The sequence below is a fragment of the Cricetulus griseus genome (genome assembly GCF_003668045.3).
Source record: "Cricetulus griseus strain 17A/GY chromosome 1 unlocalized genomic scaffold, alternate assembly CriGri-PICRH-1.0 chr1_0, whole genome shotgun sequence".
Classification (NCBI taxonomy): Eukaryota; Metazoa; Chordata; class Mammalia; order Rodentia; family Cricetidae; genus Cricetulus; species Cricetulus griseus.
In genome coordinates this window covers 61119768-61144278 of record NW_023276806.1, presented here as the reverse complement: position 1 = coordinate 61144278, position 24511 = coordinate 61119768, and the positions used below count along the sequence as shown (strand labels likewise).

The 24511-nt window shown below is 43.1% G+C and overlaps 2 protein-coding genes across 5 annotated transcripts in view; both read right to left on the bottom strand.

The window, feature by feature from the left end:
* The window catches only part of Setdb1 (SET domain bifurcated histone lysine methyltransferase 1), a 38911-nt gene extending 32891 nt beyond the window's left edge, over window positions 1-6020 (bottom strand). The window contains exons 1-4 of one of the 4 annotated variants that reach the window (XM_027393617.2): window positions 5856-6020; window positions 5162-5272; window positions 4734-5002; window positions 1975-2126 (exon numbers count right to left, since the gene is read on the bottom strand). In XM_027393617.2, coding sequence (XP_027249418.1) covers window positions 1975-2126; window positions 4734-4993 — 412 coding nt within the window. In that variant the 5' untranslated portion in view covers window positions 4994-5002; window positions 5162-5272; window positions 5856-6020. Of the gene's footprint in view, window positions 1-1974; window positions 2127-4733; window positions 5003-5161; window positions 5273-5578; window positions 5704-5855 lie in introns of those variants that run through there. The other 3 variants (XM_027393616.2, XM_027393618.2, XM_035450798.1) reach the window with 3 other exon arrangements.
* A 16965-nt stretch (window positions 6021-22985) lies between these two features.
* LOC118239232 (cortexin domain containing 2) lies at window positions 22986-23159 on the bottom strand. The gene has a single exon (XM_035451639.1). It carries the CDS (start codon window positions 23151-23153, stop codon window positions 22986-22988), a length of 168 nt encoding a protein of 55 aa, XP_035307530.1. The 5' UTR covers window positions 23154-23159.
* Between the last annotated feature and the right edge of the window lie 1352 nt (window positions 23160-24511).

Below are 24511 nucleotides of genomic sequence, written 5' to 3'. Positions count from 1 at the left end.
CACATGGCAGCTCAAAACTGTCTGTAACTCCAATATCTGACACCCTCACAAAGACAAACATGTAGGGGAAACATCAGTGAACATAAAATAAAATTTAAAAAGATTAAAAAAACAACAAAAGGCTGGGGAGATGGCTCAGCAATTGGAAGAACTAGCTGCTTTTCCAGAGGACACAGGTTGAGTTCCAGCACCCACAAGGAAGCTCACAACCAGGCAAGACTCCAGTTTCAGGGGATCCTATGACCTCTACTGGCCTCTGTGGATACTGGGCACACACACAGTAGACATGGTAGATAAACATACCTGTAAGCAAAATATCCATACAAGGAAAAAAAACAGACACACCACCCTTAAGAGAAAACCCACAACAAATAAAACCAAACAAGCAAACAAGCAAGCACTGTTAGGGAATCCAAATAAATGCTGAATTTACCTACTAAGGTAAACCATAAGATACAGCATAAATCTGGTATGTTGGCCTATGTCAGTAATCACAGCATTTAGAAAACAGAAGTATTTTGCCAAGCAGTTGTGGTTCACATCTTTAATCCCAGCACTCGGGAGGAAGAGACAACAGGCGGATCTCTGTGAGTTCCAGACCATCTTGGTCTACAGAACGAGATCCAGGACAGGCTCCAAAGCTACAGAGAAACCGAGAAACCCTGTTTTTAAAAAAAAAAAAAAAAAAAAAAAAAAGCAGTACTGCTACAAGTTTAAGACTAATATGCACTACACGGTAGGTTCAACATCACACAGTTACAGTAAAATCCTATCTTAAAAATTCTAGAGAGATGGCTCAATGGATACAGTGTTTGCATCACAAGACCTAAGTCCTGGAGTTTGGATCCTCAGACCCTAAACCTGTAATCATAGGACTCACAAGGCAGAGACACACTGTAAGCTGGCTATCTATACATGCTAGAATTAGCAAGCTCCAGGTTCAATGAGACTCTGCCTCCATAATAAAGTGAAGGAAGAAAGCTGTAAACCTCTGAATTCTACATGCATACACACCTACATACATGTACGTACTCACACATCCAAAACATGCATATGTACGCATACACTGTGACCATTAATGTCACATTGACAAAATTAAATTACTTGGGAAATGGAACTCTGTGAAAGCCAATGGAGAATTATTTTGATTGTGTAGAGGTGGAAGGACCTGCGCACTGTGGGTGGTTATCATTCCCTAGACTTCATAAAGAGAGAAAGAGAGCTAGCTGAGCAGGCAGCATGAGGCAGTCTGTCTCCAGACTTCACATACAATGGAACCAGATGCTCCAGACTCTTGCCACTATGAATCCCTGTGAACCAGACTAAGTCCCTTTCCCTTTAACTGAGTTTTGGTTGTTTGTTTTTGTTTTGTTTTTCAAGAAAGGGTTTCTCTGTAATGGGTAGGAGCCTGTCCTGGAACTCAGAGATCCGCCTGTCTCTGCCTCCCGAGTGTTGGGATTAAAGTTATGCACCACCAACACCTAGCTCCCATTTAACTGATTTTGTCAGAACATTTTATCATAGTAACTGAAAAAGAAATTTAACATAGATAGGTATATCACACACAAACATGGGGGGAGGGGGGAGACAGAAAATAAATATACCTCATCTGAAATGGGAAAAGGAAGCAATCAGGATATAGCACTTACGGAACTTGCTTTTTTCTATAATAAATAAGCCCAGCAAGTGGGTATGAGGAATTGCTGACAATATGTTTCCTTATTTTCTACCTGCTCATCTTCTAATAATTCACCTTCCATTCTAAGAACTAACTTTCTTTCTTTCTTTTTTTCTTTCTTTCTTTCTTCCTTCCTTTTTGTGGTCTTTTTGAGACAGGCTCTCTCTGCGTAGCTCTGCTGTTCTGGAACTCAAGACATCTGCCTGCCTCTGCCTCCTCCAGTGCTGGGACTACAAGCGCATGCCACCACACTTGGCCCATTCTAAGAATTTTCTAACTAAAGCTTCATCATTTACCTGAATCAATACTGAGGACATCATCATCTTCATCAGGAATCTCAATTATTTCTGTAGGCTGGGAAGCTTCATCCTCGGAGCTACTGTCATGATACTGCAGTCCCAGCTTAGAGTAGAAATCCTTCACCAAAGACTCACAATTAATCACTGCCCTAATATTGGAACACATTAGAAAAGATCAAAGCCAGTGGGGAAAGTAAGTTATTATTAGAGCATTAGAATTTATACACATTTATGCAATACCAAGCCTAGGAGCTCACACCTATGATCCTAGTACTTAGGAGCCTGAGGTACCAGAACTGACTAAGTTTGAGGTCAGCTTGAACAATACAGTGAGTTCAGGGCCAGCAAGGCCTACAAGTGAGAAACCTTTAAAAACAGCAACAACAACACAGTAACAAGAAAAAAAAAAAAAAAAAAAAAAAAAAAAAAAACAAGAAATATGTATGTATGTTATGTATGTATGTATAGACTGTTTGCCCTTCATTTTTCAAAGTATCTATTCAGAATGCTTTTTCCATAATGTTTCTTGTTTCTACATGACACAATTTGGCAGAGTTGTATCTTTCTACCTGCTGGAAGTCAGAAGACCTGGTACTAATTATCTATATGGATTTGGGAACTAAGAATAAGGTTTTTGTTGAGCCTGAGTCACAAGGAGCCCCCAAGGAGACCAGGAAGACAGACCCACTGATGCAAATGCACAAGGTTTATTAAATTGTCTATCCTACCTCGGGAGGGACCCTGTCTAGCAAGCTGATGCAGCAGCCTCCAGAGGGGAAGTTCCCTGTCTACTGCTAGGTTTTAAAGACAAAAGTTACAGAATTACATCAGTAGGCACGGGTTGCTTTCTGATTGGTTGACATGTGGGAACAATCAGGAAAATTTCTCAAAGTCATATTTTGGCATAAAATACCTGAGTACCAGGTATTCTCATTGGTCAGTGCTGAGAGGGAACATTCTGTGGTTTCTATGGTTTTGTCTTGTTACTTGCAGGTGGCCTATCATACATAGATACCAATAGTTTTTAGAACTGTATCCTGGAGACTACAGGGGAGGCTTCTGACTCCCCTGGAGCTTCTTTTGTGGCCAAACAGTTCCCAGGATCCAAGAACCTACAAAGTTGGGGCGGGGGAGGGGGTTCTGGAGTTTCTTTGTCTTTAGTTTTGGCACGACGCTCCAGGAGGCCAGAGGATCTAGAGTTTCTTTGTGTTAGAGGCCTACCTGTCTTTTCTGTACCCGGTCATGGCTGCTAAAGCAGGGAGCTGAGTGAGGGTCTGGTCCCTTTATTTTTAAATTATTAGAAGCCTTTTAGTTTAGTTTACCCCTTTCAGTTTTAAATAGTGGCTTAATTTATACAGGAAGGATGGCACATGCCTTCACCTTTAATTTCAGGGGCAAAGGCAGGGGGATCTCTATGAGTTCCAGGCCGTCAGTCTACATAGTGAATTCCAAGGCAGCCAGAGTCATGTAAAGAGACACTACATCCAAGGGGGAAAAAAAAAAAGGAAAATACATAAGCTGGACAATGGTGATGTATGCCTTTACTCCTAGTACTCAAGAGGCAGAAGCAGGAGGATCTTTCCGAGTGATCCTCTGCTGAGGCCAACCTGAACTACAGAAAGAGTTCCAGGACAGCCAAAGACACATAGAGAAACTTTCCCTCAAAACCAAAAACCAAAACAAGTAAGTAGTTGCAACAGTTTTCAACTAGTTTATCAACAATCCAAAATTCACCTGAGTGCAATACTAACATCATCTACTTGGTTGACTGAAGTTGCTGTGGCAATCTGATTGGAATTTGTTAATGTTTCACAGTTAAAGACAGCAAGTTGAGAGGTTGACGATTTAGCTCAACTGGCAGAATGATTGCTTAACCCTTGGTGCAATCCCAAACACAACCCGTAACTCGGGCATGCTGGCCCACACCTATAATCCCAACACTGCGGATGTAAAAGAGCAACATCAGGAGGGTGGAGATCATGACCAAGCAAATTCAAGGCTACACTCTGCTAGTGGTGAGACCCTAAAAAACCAACCAAACCAAAGCTGGGGTGCTGTAACTGCAGCACTCACTCTGGAGATCTCCGCAAGTTTCAGGCCAGCTAAAGTTACACATTGAGATTCTGTCTCACAACAAAATGAAAAACAGAGCTGGGTGGTAGTGCTAAGTGCCTTTCATTCCAAGCACTCAGGGGACAGAGACAGGCAGATCTCTGTGAGTTCGAAGCCAGCCTGATCTTACTGTTACACAGACAAACCCTATCTTAAAACAGCCCCCACCACACCCCCACGTTGGGGGGGAAAAAAAAGAAACCAAACCAAAGAAAGAAAGGGAAAAAAAAGAAAACATCAACTCTACTATCTTCACTTCCTGGTCATCTTAAGAAAGAAGGAGGAAGACAAAGGAATTCAAACCTTTAACCTCCATACTGCTGACCGTGTACCAGCTGCCTCACACTCGGATGAAAAGTGTATGCTGCAACTCTGCACTGTAAACCCTGAGGAAGGCAGGGCTGTGATGACACACCTTTAGTCCCAGCCCTAGGGAGGCAGAGGTGGGCGGATCTATGGTGAGTTCGAGGCCAGCCTGATCTACAGAGCTACACAGAGAAAGCCTGTCTCAAAAAAACAAAAACAACAACAACAACAACAAAAACCCAAGGAAGCGTTAGGCCCTACATGGCTGAACTCTGCTATGAACAATCACCCTAACAAGCATGCAAACGGACGGTACTTTTGCTCCCATGAATCCTTACCTGGATGCATCATCAAGGAGCTGGTCAACATAAGCCACCTCAGACTCCTTCTGCAGCACCCACGTCTCCAACTCTGCTAGCTGCTTCTTGCGCTGCTGTATACAGTCCATCTTTTCCAGCTCTTCATCAATGAACTGGCGAAGTTCCTCCATAGAGATACCCAGCTCTTCAACCACTGCCTGCTGCAGCTCAGTCATGTCTTCAGAGTCAGGGGCAGCTGTTGCTGCATCCAAACTAACGCACCCAGGGAGGGAGGACATGCTTTTGCCCTGTGCAGAACAAGGAACCACGATGACTCTGACATCAAAAAGCCGGCAATTTCAGCCTCACCATAAAACGCACTCCTATCCTGCAAGCTCTTGTTCACAGTCTGTTCTCTCTCCTCCTTCACCAGAATGCGACCCGGAGATTTTTCTGGGGAAGCTCACCTTCTCACACAGACCCACGGGCCTAAGGAAGAGCTTGGAGGGCTTGCAGAACACCGGTCTGCAGTAGAGAGCTGCCCAAAACAATGATTCGCAAAACTGAAGCGTGCTTGTCTACAAAGGAAGGTATTTCTGTGAGCTAACGTGCTCCCTGTTTATCAAGGAGACGAATCCGTCTCTGCGCTGTGTCTAAGCTGAAGTACCACGTCCACCTGGACACAGCTGGGCCGTAACTAACTACTTCCATCTTGGGTTTTGACACCTTTTCTCCCGTTACGTTACTTTGCTTCCCCGTGGGAAGTAACTCCTACGACCAGGCAGGGGGTTGCTGCACAGGGGAAGGGGTCCTCGGCTGCACCCGGCCCGGAGTCTGCGTCCAGCAGGAGGGAAGGAAAGGAGGAAACACGAGGTCTTTGCTACCTGCACAGAGCACAGCTTGCAGCAGAGGCCACACAACCTCTACACTCGAATCACGCGCTCGGGGCTCGGCCACCAAGGGAAGGAGCGCAGCGGCTCCCGGGCCTCCCGGGCGCCCGGCCTCACGCCCACCCGCTGCCGCCCCGCCTCCGCCCCCGCCGCGGCCTCGGCCCCGCCGCCCCGCTCGGCCCCGCCCCCGCCCGGCTCCGCTCTCCGCCAGGTGTCTACACACAGCTGCCGCCTCCCACGAGAAAACCACGGGGTCCCCGCCTCAGCCTACCTCAGCCAGCCCTCCTCACCACTGCGGCTCCCAACCACGAGGACCCCAGATTCCGACTCCAGGGCTCGGCCTCGCCCACAAACACAGAAACCCACGAGAGAGCGAGAGAGCGGGGGTGGGGAAGGCGCGTGAGGGATCAAGAGGGAAAAGCAAAAGGCCCGGAAGCAAAATCGAGCGTCCTTCCGGCCCGCTCAACGGTAGCCCGAAAGGGTCAAATTTACTCCCCAGCGCGGCGGGATAAGGACTGTGGGAACCTAAGAAGTTTACGCATGCGTCAAGTAGCGCATTTCCGGAAAAGAAACTGTTTGGGCAACGCCGGCTGGCTCAGGAATGTTTTACGGAAGCTCCTCCCCAACTAGCGGCCGAAAATAGTTTTGAAAATATTTTTTAGTCATAAAGCTGTCATTTTTAGCAAAGTTAATGCGTGTTCATTTCAGGAAGTATGAAAAATACAAATAGACAAAAAATCAAAATTCCACCACTGAGATTTGCGCGGTCTTTGGTCCTTTACGACTTTAACGTTTATGTGTGTGATATACAAATGGACTCTTGTCGGGGGCGCACGCTTTCAATCCCAGCACTCGGAAGGCAGAGGCAGGCGGATCTCTGTGAGTTCGAGGCCAGCCTGGTCTCCAGAGCGAGTGCCAGGACAGCCTCCAAAGGTCTCGAAAAAACATAAACAAAAAAGCCAATGGGACTCTTGTTTTATTTTTCTCGTTTTAAATTTTATTTTGTGTGTTAATTATTTTGTCTGCATGTATTTTTCTCATTGTCCTTATGCGTGTTTCATCTGCTTCTCTCGACATAGTGTCATTGCTGAAATGTCTGTGTGTCCTCTTTAAGTTCCTGAAGATATTGAATCAGCCTTTCCTTAAAAGTTGCTTTTGTCTCTTTTGATTTTTTTTTTTCTCCTCTTGTGGTACCTCCTCTGGTTTTACTCAGAGCTTTGGCTCTATCTCAGGGTTTGGTTCAAATATCTCCAGATTTCTACCCCCCACCCCCACCCCCATTTTTGGTGGGGTTTCATCTTGTGTTTCGCTTGCTTTGTTTCTCGATTCTTTCTGCCTATTCATCTTTGAATGCAAGCACTTCCAGCACAGATCTGACCAGGAAACCCCACCCCCTTTTAGGCCCAGGGAATGGTAAGAACAGTTGTATAGATAAACTGCCAAATTCATATAAACTGTTCTCTCCTTCCACTGCCCTCACATAGCCCTGCTTGGAAGGCCAAAGGAAGCTGATATGCAGATAGAAACAAGAGCTTAGTGGTAGTGGTTTTTTACATAGGGTCTTAGTATGTAATCTTGTTTGGCCTGGAACTTGCTATGAGGACAAGACAAAAATCTACCTACTTCCGTTTTTTTTCTCAGCCACCATGACCTTTGAGATATCTATATAAAATTTATTTATCTGGAAACGGTTTTACCCAAATTCTGAACCTCCAAATCACCAAGAGACCTATTCCAACGCATAGCAAAGAGTCTTTTATTATTTAATGAGTTAACTGTATTAACATGGGTCTTCCATCCCTCCACCATGGCGGGCACGAGTGAGGACAGGGAACCTCCAGGCGTCTCAGGATTGGTGCACTTCTGAGCTTGGCCAACCTGTCCTGTGTTGATTGGTCAACTGGTTGCTATGGCGTGTAGGCCCTCCCATGGCAGTTGCTATGCTCTGCACAGCACTGTTAACCCACTTTTACCTTAAAGCAGGTCCAGAGCCTGCCCCCTAACTTCTGATTGATAACTTGTCACATGGAGGTTATCTGACCTCCTAGTGAGTAGGGCAGGTCTGGCTAGGTCAGAAGCCCCGAAACTCAGCAATATGTGCTGACCCAGAGGCCTACAACTTGCTGGGTCTTTTCTGCAGCCTGTCATGGCTGCAAAGCAGGGGGCTGGGTAAGGGTCTGGTCCCTTCAGAAACCTGTTTCTGTGTGTGTGTGTGTGTGTGTGTGTGTGTGTGTGTGGTGGTTCGAAAAAAAAAATGGCCCCCAAAGGGAGTACCACTATTAGGAGGTGTGGCCTTATTGGAGTATGTGTGGTCTCGTTGGAGGAAGTATGTTGCTGTTGAGGTAGGCTTTGAGGTCTCATATATGCTCAAAATCCTACCCAGTTTCTGAGACCACTTCCTGTTTCCTGAAGGATGTAGGACTCTCAGCTACTTCTCCAGCATCATGTTTGCCTGTATGCTGCCATATCCCACCATGATGATAATGGACTAAATCTCTGAACTGTAAGCAAGCCACACCAACAAAACATTTTCCTTTAAAAGAGTTTCTGTGGTCATGGTGTCTCTTCACAGCAATAGAAACCCTATGTAAGACAATATGAGTACAGGTTCTCTCAGCAGCTGGAAGAGGGAACTGGATTCTCAGGAGCTGTAGTTACAAGCAGTTGTGAGACACCCAACATGGGTGCGAAAATCCACACGCAAATACTCTAGAAAAGCAGGAAGTGAGCTTAAATGCTGAACTATCTCTTTAGCCCTTTTTTTTTAATCCAATGCTTTATTAAATTCCACAGAATTCCTATAAAAAATCTAGATTGTATCTCTGATGTCAAATTTTCCTATTTTAATTTCAGGAACTTGCAAAGAATATGAAACCCAGCAATGTGCCTCTAAATTTCTTTTCGAAATTAAGATATAATTGCACTAGGCTAGATGTGATAGCACAGGCCTTTAATCCTAGTACTGAAGAGGCATAGACAGGCAACCTGGTCTACAAATTGAGTTTCAGCAAAGTCAGAGATATACAGTAAGACCTTGTTTAAAAAATAAATACATAGCCAGGCAATGATGGCACTCATCTTTAATCTCAGCACTTGGAAGGCAGAGACAAGTGGATTTCTGTCAGTGTGATGCCAGCCTGGTCTACATGGTGAGAGACCTTGTCTCAAAATCACACTAAATTAAATAAATAAATACAATGTCAAAGTGAGGATCACTTTGAATAAGAAATAAAAGGTCATGCAGCTGATAGGACAAAGGGAATGGGCGGGTTTGTTGTACAGGGCTATCCTCTGAGACAAGCTGGGCCTACTTGCAAAAACTCATCACAGCTGATCCCCCAATCTGCTTGTGTTCTTTTTTTTCTGTCTTTCTTTTTGAAGCAGGGTCTTACTGTGTGGCCATGACTGACCTGGAATTCACTGCGTAGACAGGGTGGCTTCAAACTCAAAGAGATGTGACTGCCTCTGCCTATTGAGTGCTGGAATTAAAGACATGTGCCACCACACATCAGCCCCTCTTACTCTTCCTCTAAAATAAAACTAAATTAAAATTCAGAGAGAAGGCTTACAGCAGGCTGATAGGGATTTGCTAAAAATTCTGATCTGAGGGCCAAAGGAAATAAACTGGCTCCCAAAAAGCTTTCTCTCAAAAGCTCTCTGTAAGATTTCTCTCTAGTTGGGCAGTGGTGGCACAGGCCTTTAGTCCCAGCACTCGGGAGGCAGTCACAGGCAGATCTCTGTGAGTTCCAGACCAGCCTGTTGTACAAGAGCTAGTTCCAGGACAGCCTCCAAAGCCCCAGAGAAACCCTGTCTCAAAACTAGCCCCCTTTCCCACCAAAAAAGATTTCTGTCTAAAAGCTTTCTCCTCAAAAGTTCTTTCTCTATAAGCATTTATTAGGGGGTGAAGAGATGGCTCAGTGGTTAAGAGCACTGACTGCTCTTCAATTCCAGGTTCAATTCCCAGTACCCACATGGCAGCTCAACTGTCCATTGTAACTCCTGTTCCAGGGGATCTAATACCCTCATAAAGACATTCACTCATGCAAGCAGAACACCAATGTACATAAAATAAAATAAATAATTTTTAAAAAGCTCTCATTAAAGTTCTCCTTATAAATTCTGTAAAGTTCTTTCTAAAAATTCTCTAAAAGTTCCTTCTTCTAAAAGTTCTCCTGAGGGCTTTCCTACCTCTCAAGGCTTCTAGTTTTTATACCCACAGGCACATTTAACAACTCTCTGATAATAGGGCATGCATATCTCTCAGAGCCAGGAAGGCAGGTAGGATCTTGAAAAAAGCAGGTGCCTAAAGTCTCTTCCCTGGACTGATTTGCAGAACACCCTGGAAAACTTAAGTCTCAGGGGGGACATGACTTGCAATGAGTGCTGTTAATGGATTAAAGGGGGCTTCTCAGTGCTAAATCAAAGGGAAAACTAAGGCACTGTAGTGTGAGATCCCAAGGCTGCAGCTTTTACAGCTGATGCCCTGGTGAGAAGGAATTACTTTCTCTGGGGCCTACTTGAGAATACCACATACCCAGTATAAATTCTATATACAAATTCATAGTAACAAATGTTCTGGAGTTGACACGTAGAATATTAATTGCGACTTCTGTAATTAATGATAAATACAGGCTGGAGAGATGGCTCAGAGGTTAAGAGCACAAGCACCGGCTACTCTTCCAGAGGTCCTGAGTTCAATTCCCAGCAACCACATGGTGGCTCACAACCATCCATAATGAGATCTGGTGCCCTCTTCTGGTGTGCAGATATACATGGAAGCAGAATGTTGTATAAATAATAAATAAATAAAATCTTCAAAAAAAATTAAAAAAATAAATGATAAAGACTCCCAACATTATAGTATAATATTTGAATGTTTTCATCATTTGGGCCCAGTTTGCCTTTCTGGCCATATTATTTTATCCATCCTTGCATATTCCAGAATGTTGGCTGCTGTGGAATAATCCTTCTGTACACACTGTGTGAATATATGTCACTATAATTGGTTTAATAAACAAGCTGACTGGCTAATAGCTGAACAGGATAAAGTTAGGTAGAAAAGTCAATCTGAGAATGAGGAGATGAGCAAGGAGGGATTTGGAGGAGTTGCCAGCCAGATGGAGAAATAGTCAGTCAGACACACAAAATGGGATAGGAGTAAAAAACTCAAGCCTTGGGGCAGCACATAGATGAATAGAAATGGGTTAGATTGTAAGAGTTAGTAACAAGCCTGAGCTACTGGCAGAGCATTTGTAATTAATATAAGCCTATGAGTTTGAGAGCGGCTGCTGGACTTGAAATCTCCGCTTACATATGGTGCCCATAAGTTTGGCAAGAATTTACACATAAAATCTGAGAAAGCTTAAAAAAAATAAAAAGGTTCTAGCTGGGTAGAAGTGACACAAACCTTTAATCCCAGCTCTCAGGAGGCAGAGGCAGGTCGATCTCTGTGAGTTAGAGGCCAGCCTGGTCTACAAAGCTACACAGAGAAACCCTGTCTTGAAAAACAAACAAAAAGTTTCTAAATTCTTAGAAACAGAGAAAAGTCTCACAGTCTCTCAAAGCCAAAATGCAGAGATGAGTTTCCTGACATCTGCCTGCTGCAAGATGGAGTCAGCTTCCAACCATGAGCTAAGCTACATGGAGTGTTCCAAGAGTCTTTTAGACCGGCAAGTACAGAAAGGCTTCTCACAGCTGCTGCCTGCAGGCTTGAGGACTCTGCCAGCAGACTGCATGATGGGTTTAGGGTTTTTATTCATGAAGAAAGAAAAGGTTACAGATATGCAGTAAAGATAGATGCAGGAAAAAAAAGAAAAGAAAAACCCAAAAAAACCTCTAAATGGATTGCAATATATATATATATATATATATATATATATATATATATATATATATATGCATGCTTGGGAGAGAAAGGAAAAAGTGTAGGGAAAATCCTTAAAAATAGAGTAACAAAGCCAGGTGTTGGTGGCGCTCGCCTTTAATCCCAGCACTCGGGAGGTAGAGGCAGTTGGATTTCTGTGAGTTTGAGGCCAGCCTGGTCACCAGGATAGGCTCCAAAACTACACAGAGAAATCCTGTGTCGAAAAACCAAAAAAAAAAAAAAAATAGAGTAACAAAAATGTAATAAGCATGAAAAGATGAGAAATACACAGAGTCTAGTTACTGTGTGTTATTGTGTTGTCTTTGAACTTTTTGGCTGCTAAGAGACACTGGATTGTAAAAACTGCTAGATTCAACCAACCCATATTATTTTTAAAATATATTGACTTCAAAATTTAAGTCAAAAGATATGTTTCTTTAGGGGAGAGGTTATGCTTTTATTTCTAGAGGAAATGAGAGGCTATGGATTAATTACAAGTTAAGGAAAATCAGGTTTGATTAAGGAAGACCATCTGAGAATCCTGGCTCCAAACAAAGAAATAAGTCTAGCCGGGTGTTGGTGGCACAGGCTTTAATCCCAGCACTGGGGGGGCAGAGGCAGGCAGATCTCTGTGAGTTCGAGGCCAGCCTGATTTACAGAATGGGTGCCAGGATAGGCTCCAAAGCTACACAGAGAAACCCTGTCTCAGAAAAACAAAAAACCCAACCAAAGAAACAAACAAAAAGAAAAAAGTCTAAAACAACTACAAGACAGGTGATGTATATTTTACCTGCTCAAACACACACACACACACACACACACACACACACACACACACACACACACACACACGCACAAACACGCACGCACGCACGCACAAATGACCCAGAGACTGATAATGACGTTCAAACTTCAAGATGAGTATCAGAAAACCAAATCAGCTGGCCACTAACTTCTTACCTCTACCTCAGCCAGAATGACCTGATCCTGTCTCCATGAGCTTTCACTATGCCTCTCCTCAGCATGGCAGGAGAATACATGCCTCATACTGACCACTGAAGACCCTGCTTATATCTTTTATACCTCTCTAGTGCTAGAATTAGAGGCTTCAGATCTGTTACTCTTTTAGACTGATTCAATCTACGTATCCCTGGGTGGCCTTAAACTCAGAGAGTTCTACCTCTTAATCCTGAGTCCTAGGATTAAAGGTGTGTACCACCACTGCTCTGACATCCAAAACAGCTTCAAGGCTGCTGACTGAGATGATCCAGCCTCCAGAATACTCCAGCCAAGACTTAATTAACATTTATACTGATTTTCTTAAGGTTCCCCCAAAGATGTCAGTGCCCCCAATAAGCAGGAAGTAGTCTACAATACTATATTCACATTCCCAAGAAAATGGCTTATGGATGATTATTATCATTTAAGGGGGATTGGTTACAAGTTGTTTTTAGTGGTGGTCTGGAAAAAAAGCCAAATAAAGGAGATTAGATTCAGGGATCTTGTTCTAAAAAGAAAAGGAGGGATGTAACAGGAATTCTAATAGATCTTAATAATAAAAACCTGGAGTCAGATATTAGGGGGAGAAAGCTGTCTCATCCTGCCTGTATTCCTCTCTCTGCCCAGCCATCTCACTTCGTGCCTATCTGTACAGACCTCCAGACATCTATGGTTAGCTAGTGGCTAGCTCTGCCCTCTTACCTTCAGGCAAGCTTTATTTGTTAGAGTATAAACAAGATATCACCACATTTCCCCTCTTTTGTCTAAAAATAAAAAAGGTTATAACTAATATAAGAAAAACTATATACAATGAGTACAATGATTACCTACAGTATATACAGGCAATAAATATATCAACAATGTCTAGTCAATTAACAATTGACAAATTCAGAGAAAATAGATACTCCGTATCTATCCTATCTTGGTGAGTCCAAAGGTTGTACCCAATTCACTTTTATTTTAACTTGCATTACCAAAAATATCTTTTGGAGGGTTGTTGAGAACCTGTTATACAGGGTTTTTCTGTCTCACTTTGTAGACTAGGCTAGCCACAAATTCACTCTGCCCTCTGATCTTCAGGCAAGCTTTATTTGTTAGAGTATAAATAAGGTATCACCACAGCCAGGCAGTGGTGGCACATGTCTTTAGTCCCAGCACTAGGGAGACAGAGGCAGGCAGAGCTCTGTGAGTTCAAGATCATCCTGGTCTACAAGAGCTGGTTCCAGGACAGCCTCCAAAGCCACAGAGAAACCCTGTCTGGAACAAAACAAAACAAAACAAAAAGGTATCACCACAGAGGGATATAGAAATGACAAGATAAAATGGTAGATTATCAGAATCTACTTTAATCCAAAAAAACAACTATTAATTTTAAATATTTACATTGGTTTGGATTTTGGTTTATTGATACAAATTTAAAGTGAATTTTGTTATAGTGTATGCGTATTGCTACTTTTGTTTATGCAGCTTATTTAAAATGTCATATATGATTAAAATACAGAATAATAGTCATTTACAATTGTCAAATTTATAGTCATGCTAGGTATGTTTTCAAGGTCATACATAGATATGTTTGTATAAATAGATTGTCTCTAAACACTTCAAAGACATACAGAATATAGCATTTAATATGTTTAATAACCTAAGGCTTTTCAGCCAGGCGTTGGTGGCACACACCTTTAATCCCAGCATTCGGGAGGCAGAGGCAGGCGGATCTCTGTGAGTTCGAGGCCAGCCTGGTCTCCAGAGCGAGTGCCAAGATAGGCTCCAAAGCTACACAGAGAAACCCTGTCTCGAAAAACCAAAAAAAAAAAAAGAAGGCTTTTCATGACAGTGAGACACATCTGTTCCTGGAAACACCAATCAACTACAGAGAAGATGATGGGCATCAAAGAAACTCTGTATGGAGTTTATTTTCTTTGTGACAAAAAGTAGCCATGTAGGCAAAGAAACCACCCTTGCCTCAATTGCTGACAATATACTGTCCAAACTACACTAGTAGGGCAAAAGAAAGGTGACTGCGGAACTTTGCCAAGACAGGGTAGGACAGTCCTTCAGAATTCCCTGCTTCACAGGAAAGTCTGTCAGATATGCTAGGCCTATAGGCCAGAGTTGGATACCCCAACGTTACAGAAGAACTTGGGGTGACTATCTAGGCAGCCTGATGTCCCTATCATTATGTAACATTTCTTCCTTCTGGGGTCCTTGATGGAGTTAAATATTATATAGCTAAACTTACAGTTTTCCTTAGTTATGACAGAAAGCAAATTAGGTATAAAATTTTAGGCTCCTCAAGATAAGATAGATTATAACTATTCTCTCTAATTTTGCCAAATACAAATTAACTGGATATTGTAACTGTCATTCTTACTTGGTACCTATTTTGGTTGTATATAATTTACTATGTTAAAGTTAAAACCCTTTTTTAATTAGACAGAAAGGGGAAAATTCTGTGGACAGGAAAACTCTGCCTACAGTTGGCTATTTTTCCTGTCTCTTTAGATATTTTATATCTCTTTACCTTCAACCATCACAATGTGTTACCTAGGTTATTCCTCATTTTCCTCTGCCCAGACAGATATTTTTCTTTCATGTGTGGATATATGTATGTGGAGGCCTGACATCAATGTCAGATGCCTTCTTCAATCCCTCCTTACCATATTTACTTGTTTATTTTTATTTAAATTATTTATGCATATGAGTGGCTCTATTTTCGTGCATTCCTGTAGGACAGAAGACGGTATCAGACCCCATTACAGATGGCCATGAGCCACCATGTGGTTGCTGGGAAATTGAACTCACGACTTCGGAAAGAGCAGCCAGCACTCTTAACCTCTGAGCCATCTCTCCAGACCCTTTTTATTTATTTATTTTTAATTTCTTTTCATTTTTTGATTTTTCAAGACAAGGTCTCTCTGTGTAGCCCTGCCTGTCCTGGAACTCAGTAAGTGGACCAGGGTATCTTTGAACTTACAGAGATCCGTCTGCCTCTGCCTCCCAAGTGCTGGGATTAATTGCACCTGGTATTGGTTGGATTATCTTTTTTTAATATTTTATTTATTTATTATGTATATAACAGTCTGCTTCCGTGTATATCTGCACACCAGAAGAGGGCACCAGATCTCACTATGGATGGTTGTGAGCCACCATGTGGTTGCTGGGAATTGAACTCAGGACCTGTGGAAGAGCAGATGGCACTCTTAACCTCTGAGCCATCTCTCCAGCCCCCTGGATTATCTTTTAATTGGCTAAATTCTTCAATCTTTCCAACATGGGAGGAGAAGGAATGGAGAATGTTGGAGGGAAACAGGATGGCATCTCGGAGCATCATTGTCTAGTTAGATTTAATCACTGACTTTAGAAGCCTGAATTCCTCAGATGTGTCAAGTTAGAAGGATTCAGAGACCTCCCCCAAGACCTGAGTTGATTTTATTATTGATTTGCAATGCTGAGAAACCAATCCATTTTCTCTCACATCATAAACAAGCCTTCTACTGTGAAATGGACCCTCCACCCCAAATAGGAATTTTTGTAGGACCTCAAGGTAATTTATTGAGTTAAATTTGAGCAAGTAAGTAGGAATGGCAGGTTTGAACTGTATCGTCATTCTTTATAGGTCAGTAGCTCTTATTAGCAGAAGCAAAGTTGGGTATAGCGGTCTATGCAAGTAATGTCAGCACTTTGGAAGTGGAGGCAGGGGATAAAGAGTTCAAGGTTATCCATCTTTGGTTACAGTTTTAGTTTAAAGCAAGCCTGGGGGCAGTAGAAAAGAGAGGGGGGGGACAATGTAGATGTCTGTTCCCAGAAATGGGTAAAATTATGGCACACTCAAACAATAACATACTTTTTTTATCTGTTTTTAGAAAAAAAACCAAGGGGGTAGGGATGAGGTTCAGTTGGTATGGTACTAGCCAAACAAAGGGAGGCCCATGGTTTAAACTTCTTCATGGTTAATCAAAATAGTGGAAACAATGACTCCACCTCTCCACAGCATGAGGACATGAGTTTAATCTTCAGAACCCATGTGTCCTACTTTGGGTTTCTATTGCAGTGCTAAGAAAACATGGCCAAAAGCAACTGGCTGGGGGACGACAGGGTTTACTTTAGTTTACAGTTCAACATCACAGTCCATCATGAAGGGGAGTTAGAGCATGAACTCAAGATGAGAACCTGGAGTCAGGAACTCGTGCAGAGGCCTTGGAGGAACTATGCTTCCTAGCTTGCCACTCATGCCTTGCTCAGCCTGCCTACTTATATAACCAAGGGCCAGCAGCCCGTGGGTAGCACTGTTCACAGTGAAGTTGGCCCTGTCACAACATTGATCAAGAAAATGCCCTACATTCTTGTCCACAGGCCAACAAGATGGAGGCATTTTCTCAGTTAGGTTCTAGATGACTCTATTTGTGTCAAGTCAAGTTGACATAAAACTAGCTGACTTGCCACATAAAAACGCTGTGTGTAGGGGGGGGGCTGTAGAGATGGCTCAGAGGTTAAGAGCACTGACTGTTCTTCCAGAGGTCCTGAGTTCAATTCCCAGCAACCACATGGTGGCTCACTACCATCCGTTATGAGATCTGGTGCCCTCTTCTGGTGTGCAGATATACATGGGAGCAGAATGTTGTACACATAATAAATAAATAAAATAAAAATCTTTAAAAAAAATGCTGGGTGGTATGGCACTTCTTTGTAACCTCAGAGTGCTAGAGAATTGGAAACAGGATGGTTCCTGGAGTTTACTAGCCATCCAGTGTAAGACCCCCAGAAGCTCAGGCCTCCAGGATCTCAGCCCAGGACCTCGGTCACCCCAATCACCACGGGGAGTCAAAAGCTTGATGCAAACAGCATGAGGCTTTATTACAGTTGTTTAATGAGCTAACCCCATGTTAGCTCGGGTCTTTCATCCACCTGCCATGGCAGATGGCTAGAAAGACAGCTCGAAGCAGCTGCATAGAGATCTTGTAGGGCAGCGTAAGGGGAGTGTCTAGGGGTACGAACAGGCTCAGGATTGGTGTGCCTCCAGGCTTGGACGGCTTGCCCTGTGTTGATTGGCCAACTGGTTGTTATGGCCCGCAGGCCCTCCCAGGGTGGTTGCTATGCTCTGCGTGTCATTGCTGTGCACTTGTCCATAAAGCAAAACTTGTCCAGAGCCGTAAAGCATAGCACCACCAGCTAACTTCTGATTGGTTCCTTGTCATGAGGCAGGCACCTAACCTCTAGTGACCAAGGCAAGGTCAGACAAGCACATGTTCAGCTATTATGGCTGCCGAAAGGGGCAGGCATCTGACTTAGTGACTAAGACAAGGTCGTGGCAAGCACGTGTTACTGTCATGGCTGCCGAAATGGGGAGCTGGTCCCTTCATTGAGACCTTGATCCCCCAAACAAAAACCAAAAGAAAAAGAGGAAGAAGAGGAGGAGGAGGAAGAGGAAAAGAAGGATGAAAGGAAAGATGGGAGAAAGAAAGATCTTTCCCTGTTTTCTTAGAGTCAGAGAGAAAGACCATGTTGAATGTATACTAACAGCATGTGGTTAGAGCTGTGTTTCCATGCCGTGTGGTACAGTATCTCCTTTTGTCAGAGTGTGTGTGTGTGTGTGTGTGTGTGTGTGTAAAACCTTCCTAGGGTGTTCTGCATCCCTGGCAGTTTGAAACTCCAATAATTCTGTACACATTAGTGTCATTTGTTAATGACAGACATTAAGAGTATCTTGACTGTGATAGTTAGGGTGAGTAGATCCACCCACTATAGGCGACTTGTTCTCTGTAAGAGCAGAGAAGTCAAGCTGAGCACTAGAGTGCTTTTATCTACTGCTCTCTTCTGACTGTAAATGTAATGTAATTAGCTGCTTCAAACTCCTACTGCTATGACTTTGCCCACAATGTTGATAGAGTTCCTTGAACTTGAGTTCCTTTGTCCCTTAAGTCACTTTGATCAGAGTATTTTATCACAGCAACAGAGAAAGAAACCAAGACATATACCTATGATAAATTGAAGGGACCAGCCCCCCATTTCAGCAGCCATAACAGCCAAACATGTACTTGCCTGACCTTGTCAAGGTCAGATGCCTGCCCCTTTCGGCAGCCATGACAGTAACACGAGCCTATTTGTCTCTCACCTGCCATGGGATCCGCCAATGAGTCACATATCCCGCTTGAACCACATATCATAACAACATCAGCCATGAGCCGGGCAGTGGTGGCGCATGCCTTTAATCCCAGCACTCGGGAGGCAGAGGCAGGTGGATCTCTGTGAGTTCGAGACCAGCCTGGTCTACAAGAACTAGTTCCAGGACAGCCTCCAAAGCCACAAAAAAAAAAAAAAAAAAAAAAAAAAAAAAAAAAAAAAAAAAACCTGTCTCAAAAAACAAAAAAAGCAAAAAACAACAACAACAACAAAAAACAAAACAATATCAGCCATGAGTTCTCTCCTTTTAAAAATTTGGGACTCAAGGGATTAAGGGCACCTGGCAAAGGACCTGGGATTAGTTCTTAGCACCCACATGGCAACTCACAGCTATCTGTAACTCCAGTTCTAGGGGATATGATGCCCTCTTCTGGCCCCAGCTGGCACGAGGCACACAGGTGGCGCACAGACAAACATGCAGGCAAAACACCAGTAAGACTCAAAAACATGAAATAAAGTCTAAAACATAAACTTTAAATTTTATTTAATATTTATGATTTGTTTTTATGAATTGGGTGTAGTTTCACATGCCTTTAATTGCATAACTAGGGAAGCAGAGTTCACCGCCAGCCTGATCTACATAATGAATTTCAGGACAGCCAGAGCTACATAATGAGACCCTGTCTCAAAATAACAAAACAAGGAAACGATTCATTTTTATTATTTTTGATTATGTGTACCAGGTGTACATGAGTACAAGTGTCTGCAGAGACCAGAGGCAATGGATTCTCTGAGACTGTAGTTACAGATGGTTGTGAGCTGCCCTGTGGGTGCTGCAAACTGAACTTGAATCCTATGCAAAAGCAGCAAGTGCTCTTAACCACTGAGCTATCTCCAGTCCCCGTTTCTTTATTAACTGAGAACTTTTGCCTTTGCACTTATAGAAAATATTTTGCAGTATGGGGAGGTGGGGGTTGGTGTGTAGCTCAATGTTAAAGACATGCCATGCATGTGAAAATTCCCGAGTTTGAGCATCAGCTGTAAGAAGCAGGGGTAGCAGGGGAGGCATCTAAAAGGTCCTGCCACTTCTTGAACTATTATAATGGATCAGTTCCCTATCCTCCAGGTAAGAGGCCTTTGGCTCTCAGTATAACCAACACCACTGCTCCCAAATCCTTTAGAATCTTTCAGAATTTGGTGGCACTTGCTGGTGGTTCCAGCTCTTGGGAAGCTGAGGCAGGAGGATAAACTGAGTCTGAGCTGAAAGTCAGGTAAGATCTGACCACTCCCTGCAAAAATCACAATTCATCTTTGAGAAGCCCACAGACGGGCTCTCTTCATGTCTTACTTTCTTCAGAATGAGTGTCTCTCTGCCTTCTAGCCCTTCTGCTTAAGTCTATATTAACACACTTTCAAACTCTGAAAGAAAATAAAGGAAAAGAGTAGGAAAGCACGTTATGTTTGGTTTAGCACATCTAAATAAATTGCCAGAATGATTGCCTTGAATTTTTTTGAGTGTGTGTGTGTGTGTGTGTGTGTGTGTGTGTGTGTGAGAGAGAGAGAGAGAGAGAGAGAGAGAGAGAGAGAGAGAGAGAGAGAGAGAGTTACAGCCTTGTTGGAGAAAGTCATTGTGGAGGTGGGCTTTGAGGTCTTATATACTCAATCTATGCCCAGTGTGGCAGGAAATCTCCTGCTTCCTGAGGATCAAGACGAAGAACTCTCAGCTCCTTCTCCAGCACGTCTGCCTATGTGTCACCTGTCATGAAACTTCTGAACTGCAAGCCAGTCCCAATTAAATGTTTCCCTTTATAAGAATTGCCATGATCATGGTTTCTCTTCACAGCAAGAGAAACCTAAGCTAAGACCATAGGGTTTCTCTGTGTAACCCTGGTTGACCTGGAACTTACTTTGTTGACCAGGTTAGACACCTAGGACTATGTAGAGAAACCCTGTCTTGAAAAATAAAGGTATTTTCTATGTATGTCTTTGTGAGTTTGTGCCATGGGGTGGGGGTGCAGAAGAGGGTATCTGAATCCCTGGAGCTGAAGTTATAGGTAGTTGTGAACACACCGTCACGGGTGCTGGACACCTAGTTTGGGTCTTCTGGAAAAGCAGCAAGCACTTTAAACCACTAAATCTTCTCTCCAGCCCAGCCTTCTTGTATACCCCAGATCTTCTCTGAATCACTTGTAATAGCTAATACAATATGGAGCCTATGTGTAAACTCTATACTGCATTGCTTAGGGAAAATCAAGAAAAGAAAAATATACTTGCTTTTAGATACAATGCTTTTACTTTTTTGTTTGTTTGTTTTTGAAAGAGGGGCTCTGGTCACCCAGGCTGGCTTGAACTTAAGATCTTCCTTCCTCTGGCTCCCAGGTCCTGAGATTATAGGTCTGTGTTACCACATGTTGTTTTCTGATTGTTTTGATGTATAGTTGATCAGATCCTGGGATGTGGAGGGCTGACTGCTGCAGTGGGAAGCCTGGCCCGCCTGGCTCCATGGGCCCACATTTCTCCGAGATGCCTGCTTGCTGGCCTGATCCCAGGGGACATACTGCACTTATATTAAAAAATGATGGCTCTCAATTCACACTCACTAGACTAGTTGGTGGACATGGCTGAACCTGACAGTTTTCATTCTCCATTATTGTCATGATAGAGGCAATCTTTTCATTTTTGTTTGTTTGTTTGGGTGGTTGATTTTGGGTTTTGGTTTTTTGAGACAGGGTTTTTCTGTGTAGCTCTGGATGTCCTGGAACTCTCTCTGTAAACCAGACTGGCCTCGAACTCACTGAGATTGGCCTATCTCTGCCTCTCGAGTGCGAGGGCTAAAAGTGTGCGACGCCACCTGGCAGAGTCAATCTTCCTTATAGAAACTCTTCTTGAGCTTAGGTAGACCTCTCTTTCTAGTGAATTCCCTGTGAAGTTTCTTGCCAGCAGGTCAATAACCAACTCTTAAGTTTCTATAGCTTCAAACTTTGGACGGTTAAGGTTTATCATTTCCTTTCTGTTAAAAGGTCTCTGGATAGCCTGGTGTGGTGACTAATGTCTTTAATCCCACAGCACTTGAGGGAGGCAGAGGCAGGTGGATCTCTGTGAGTTTGAGGCCAGCCTGGTCTACAGAGTGAATTCCAGTACAGCCAGGGCTACACAGAGAAACCCTGAAACAATAAGTCATAAAGCCCTGTCTGGAAAACAAAGTAAACAAACAAAAAGTCTCTGGAAAACCAATGATAGTATTATCTATCAGTTTCCTGTGATTGTCACAACAAATGACTACATTTTGTAGTGTAAAGAGACAGAAATGTATTCTCTCACAGTTCTGGAGAGCAGACATCTGCAGTCAAATATCTTCTTGGCCTTTTGACTAATGTCATGTGAAGAAGTCCATGGCCATGCTGTGGGTAAGACCAGGCCATTAAAGCCTCCAGAAGGGAATCCTTCCTTGTCTCTTCCAGGTTTTGGTAGGTATTGGCTTGTGGTTGCATGACTCACATCTCTGCAGTCATCTTTACCTTTTAAAGGGTCTTCCCCTGACTTCCCATCTGCTGAGGCCCAGGCTTGCTTTGAAATCACCGCATGACCCAAGCTAAGAATTGGAGACAATCCTCTTCCTCTGACTCTCAAGGGCTGGTATTATAGGTATGAATCACCTCACCTACTTTAAGAGTCTTCATTAAAGACTTTCCCCAAATCAGCTCATGTCCCTAGTATTCAGGGACCAGGGTATGAAAACCTTTTGGAACTCCACTCTCCACTCAGCTCACTCATGTTATTTTATAGCTGAGGGAACTTTGGTTGACAGAGATTGGGGTACTTGCTCCAGGCAAATTAGACCACAGAGTGCTGCCCTCTGGAGAGCAAAGCAGATTTGACACCCTGAAGAGGTCTTGTCAGATACTAACCATTTCGGCTTACCTTACATTTGTAAGGGACACATCAATTTGATCACCACCAGATCAGCTTCTAGTTTCAGATGGACCTCATCAAGCATAGCATTATATTACATTACATCATTAAATTAAGATCTACTGTTCTATCCCAGAGACATTAGTTATGGGACAATCGAAACTCATGGCCTAACCAATAAATCTAACTTCAATAATGGATTCCCTGAAAAGGAACAATAGAAAAGGACTCTCTCAGGTGAGATTCTTGTTTCTTGTGTGCTTGTCACTGAATATAAGATTGGAAGATTGAGAAATGTGGAGGTAAGAGAATATAAGTCTTACACCATGCCAAATAAAAGATTTCAAATCTTGTGATGGAGCATACTTTGTCTCAATAGTTAGGAGGTAGAGACAGGAGAGTCAGGGGTTCGAGGCAAGCCCTGGCTACATAAAACCCTCTAAAAATACTGCCCCTCCCAAGGTTGCAAATCCCTTGTGAGAGGAGTCTATCAGGTTTTATGGTACTTCAGCTCAGAGATAGATCTGTGGTTGTGGAGCTGGCCTCATAGGGATTCTTCACCAACTTTACACACCGAAAAATCATCAGTATTAAAAAGAGTAACACAAGGACAACGAAGGCAATGGCAAAGCCTTTGTCCACATCGATACCATCAGATAAGCTGGAGTCTTCCATGAGGACACACACCTCTTACTGTCTTCTAGACACAGCTACCTCCTCAGGTATTTCTTCAGAGTTGTCATATTTCTAGAAAATAAGAGCAAAAACAAATTCTTTTTTATGCATGTGTGTGTGTGTGTGTTTGTATTTCCTCAGTAGCAGTGTGTGGAAAAACTAAAGGTACCAAGGGTTGAAAAACTCATTAAGATTTATTTAAGAGCCAGGCATGGTGGCACACACCCTTGATCCCAACACTCAGGAGGTAGAGTCAGATAGATCTCCATGAGTTCAAGGCCAACCCCGTCTACATAGCAAGTTGTAGGTCAGCTGGAGCTACACAGTGAGACACAATCTCAAAAACAAGATTAAAAAATCCTCAACACTCCAAATTCTGTATCCCCTCCTAGATTTTCTTCTGATTCCCAGGATACCGATTGTACATAATTTGTATAGGGTTTTTTTTTTTTTTTTGGAGGGTGGGACAGGATCTCACTGTGTAGCCCTAGTTGGCCTTGAACTCATAGAGATCCTCTTGCCTATAACTATCCCTTCTCCCCCAGACAGGGTTTCTCTGTGAAATAGTCCTGGCTGCCCTGGAACTCACTTTGTAGATGAGGCTGGCCTCAAACTCACAGAGATCTGCTTGCCTCTGTCTCCCATGTATTGGAATTAAAGGCATATACTACCACTGCCCAGTTGCCTGGCTTATTTCTATTTTTATATATGTGTATGCCATGTGTGCTTGGTGTCCGTGGAAACCAAAGGAGTAAATCGTATCCCTTGTGAATCTCGCAATCATCCAATCCAGGTGCTGGAAACCCAACTTAGTTCCCCTGAAACAGCAGCAAGTGTTCTTAGCCACTGAACCATCTCCCCAGGCCTGATTATGTTATCATGTTATCTTAACTCAATGGGTATTAACATAACATTGTCTTTGTTCTGATCACTGCTTATTATACCTACTATATCGTCATTCTAAATTCTTTGTGAAAAATCATGTACATCCAGACATCAATTTCAGTTATTAAAACTTATTTCATCAGAGCTAAACTTGATTGCTCATCAGAACTAGATGGTGAGGACCAATCACTGGAGATGCCTTAGGTTACAGGACATAGAAAAATCTGGAACTGAAATGAAAAAGTCCTCCTTGCTGCTTGTCTTTCATAATGTTGGAAGGTGCTAAGCAGACTGCTGAGGGTTGGGGGGAGTTATCAAAAAATGGCTCAGTGGTTAAGAACATTATTGCTCTTGCAAAGAAACTGGGTTTGGTTTACACCATCCGTAAGTCTAGTTCTGGGGAACCTGACTCCCTCTCCTGGAAAGTATAAACGCACTCATGGCACACATACACACAATGCAGCAAACATTTA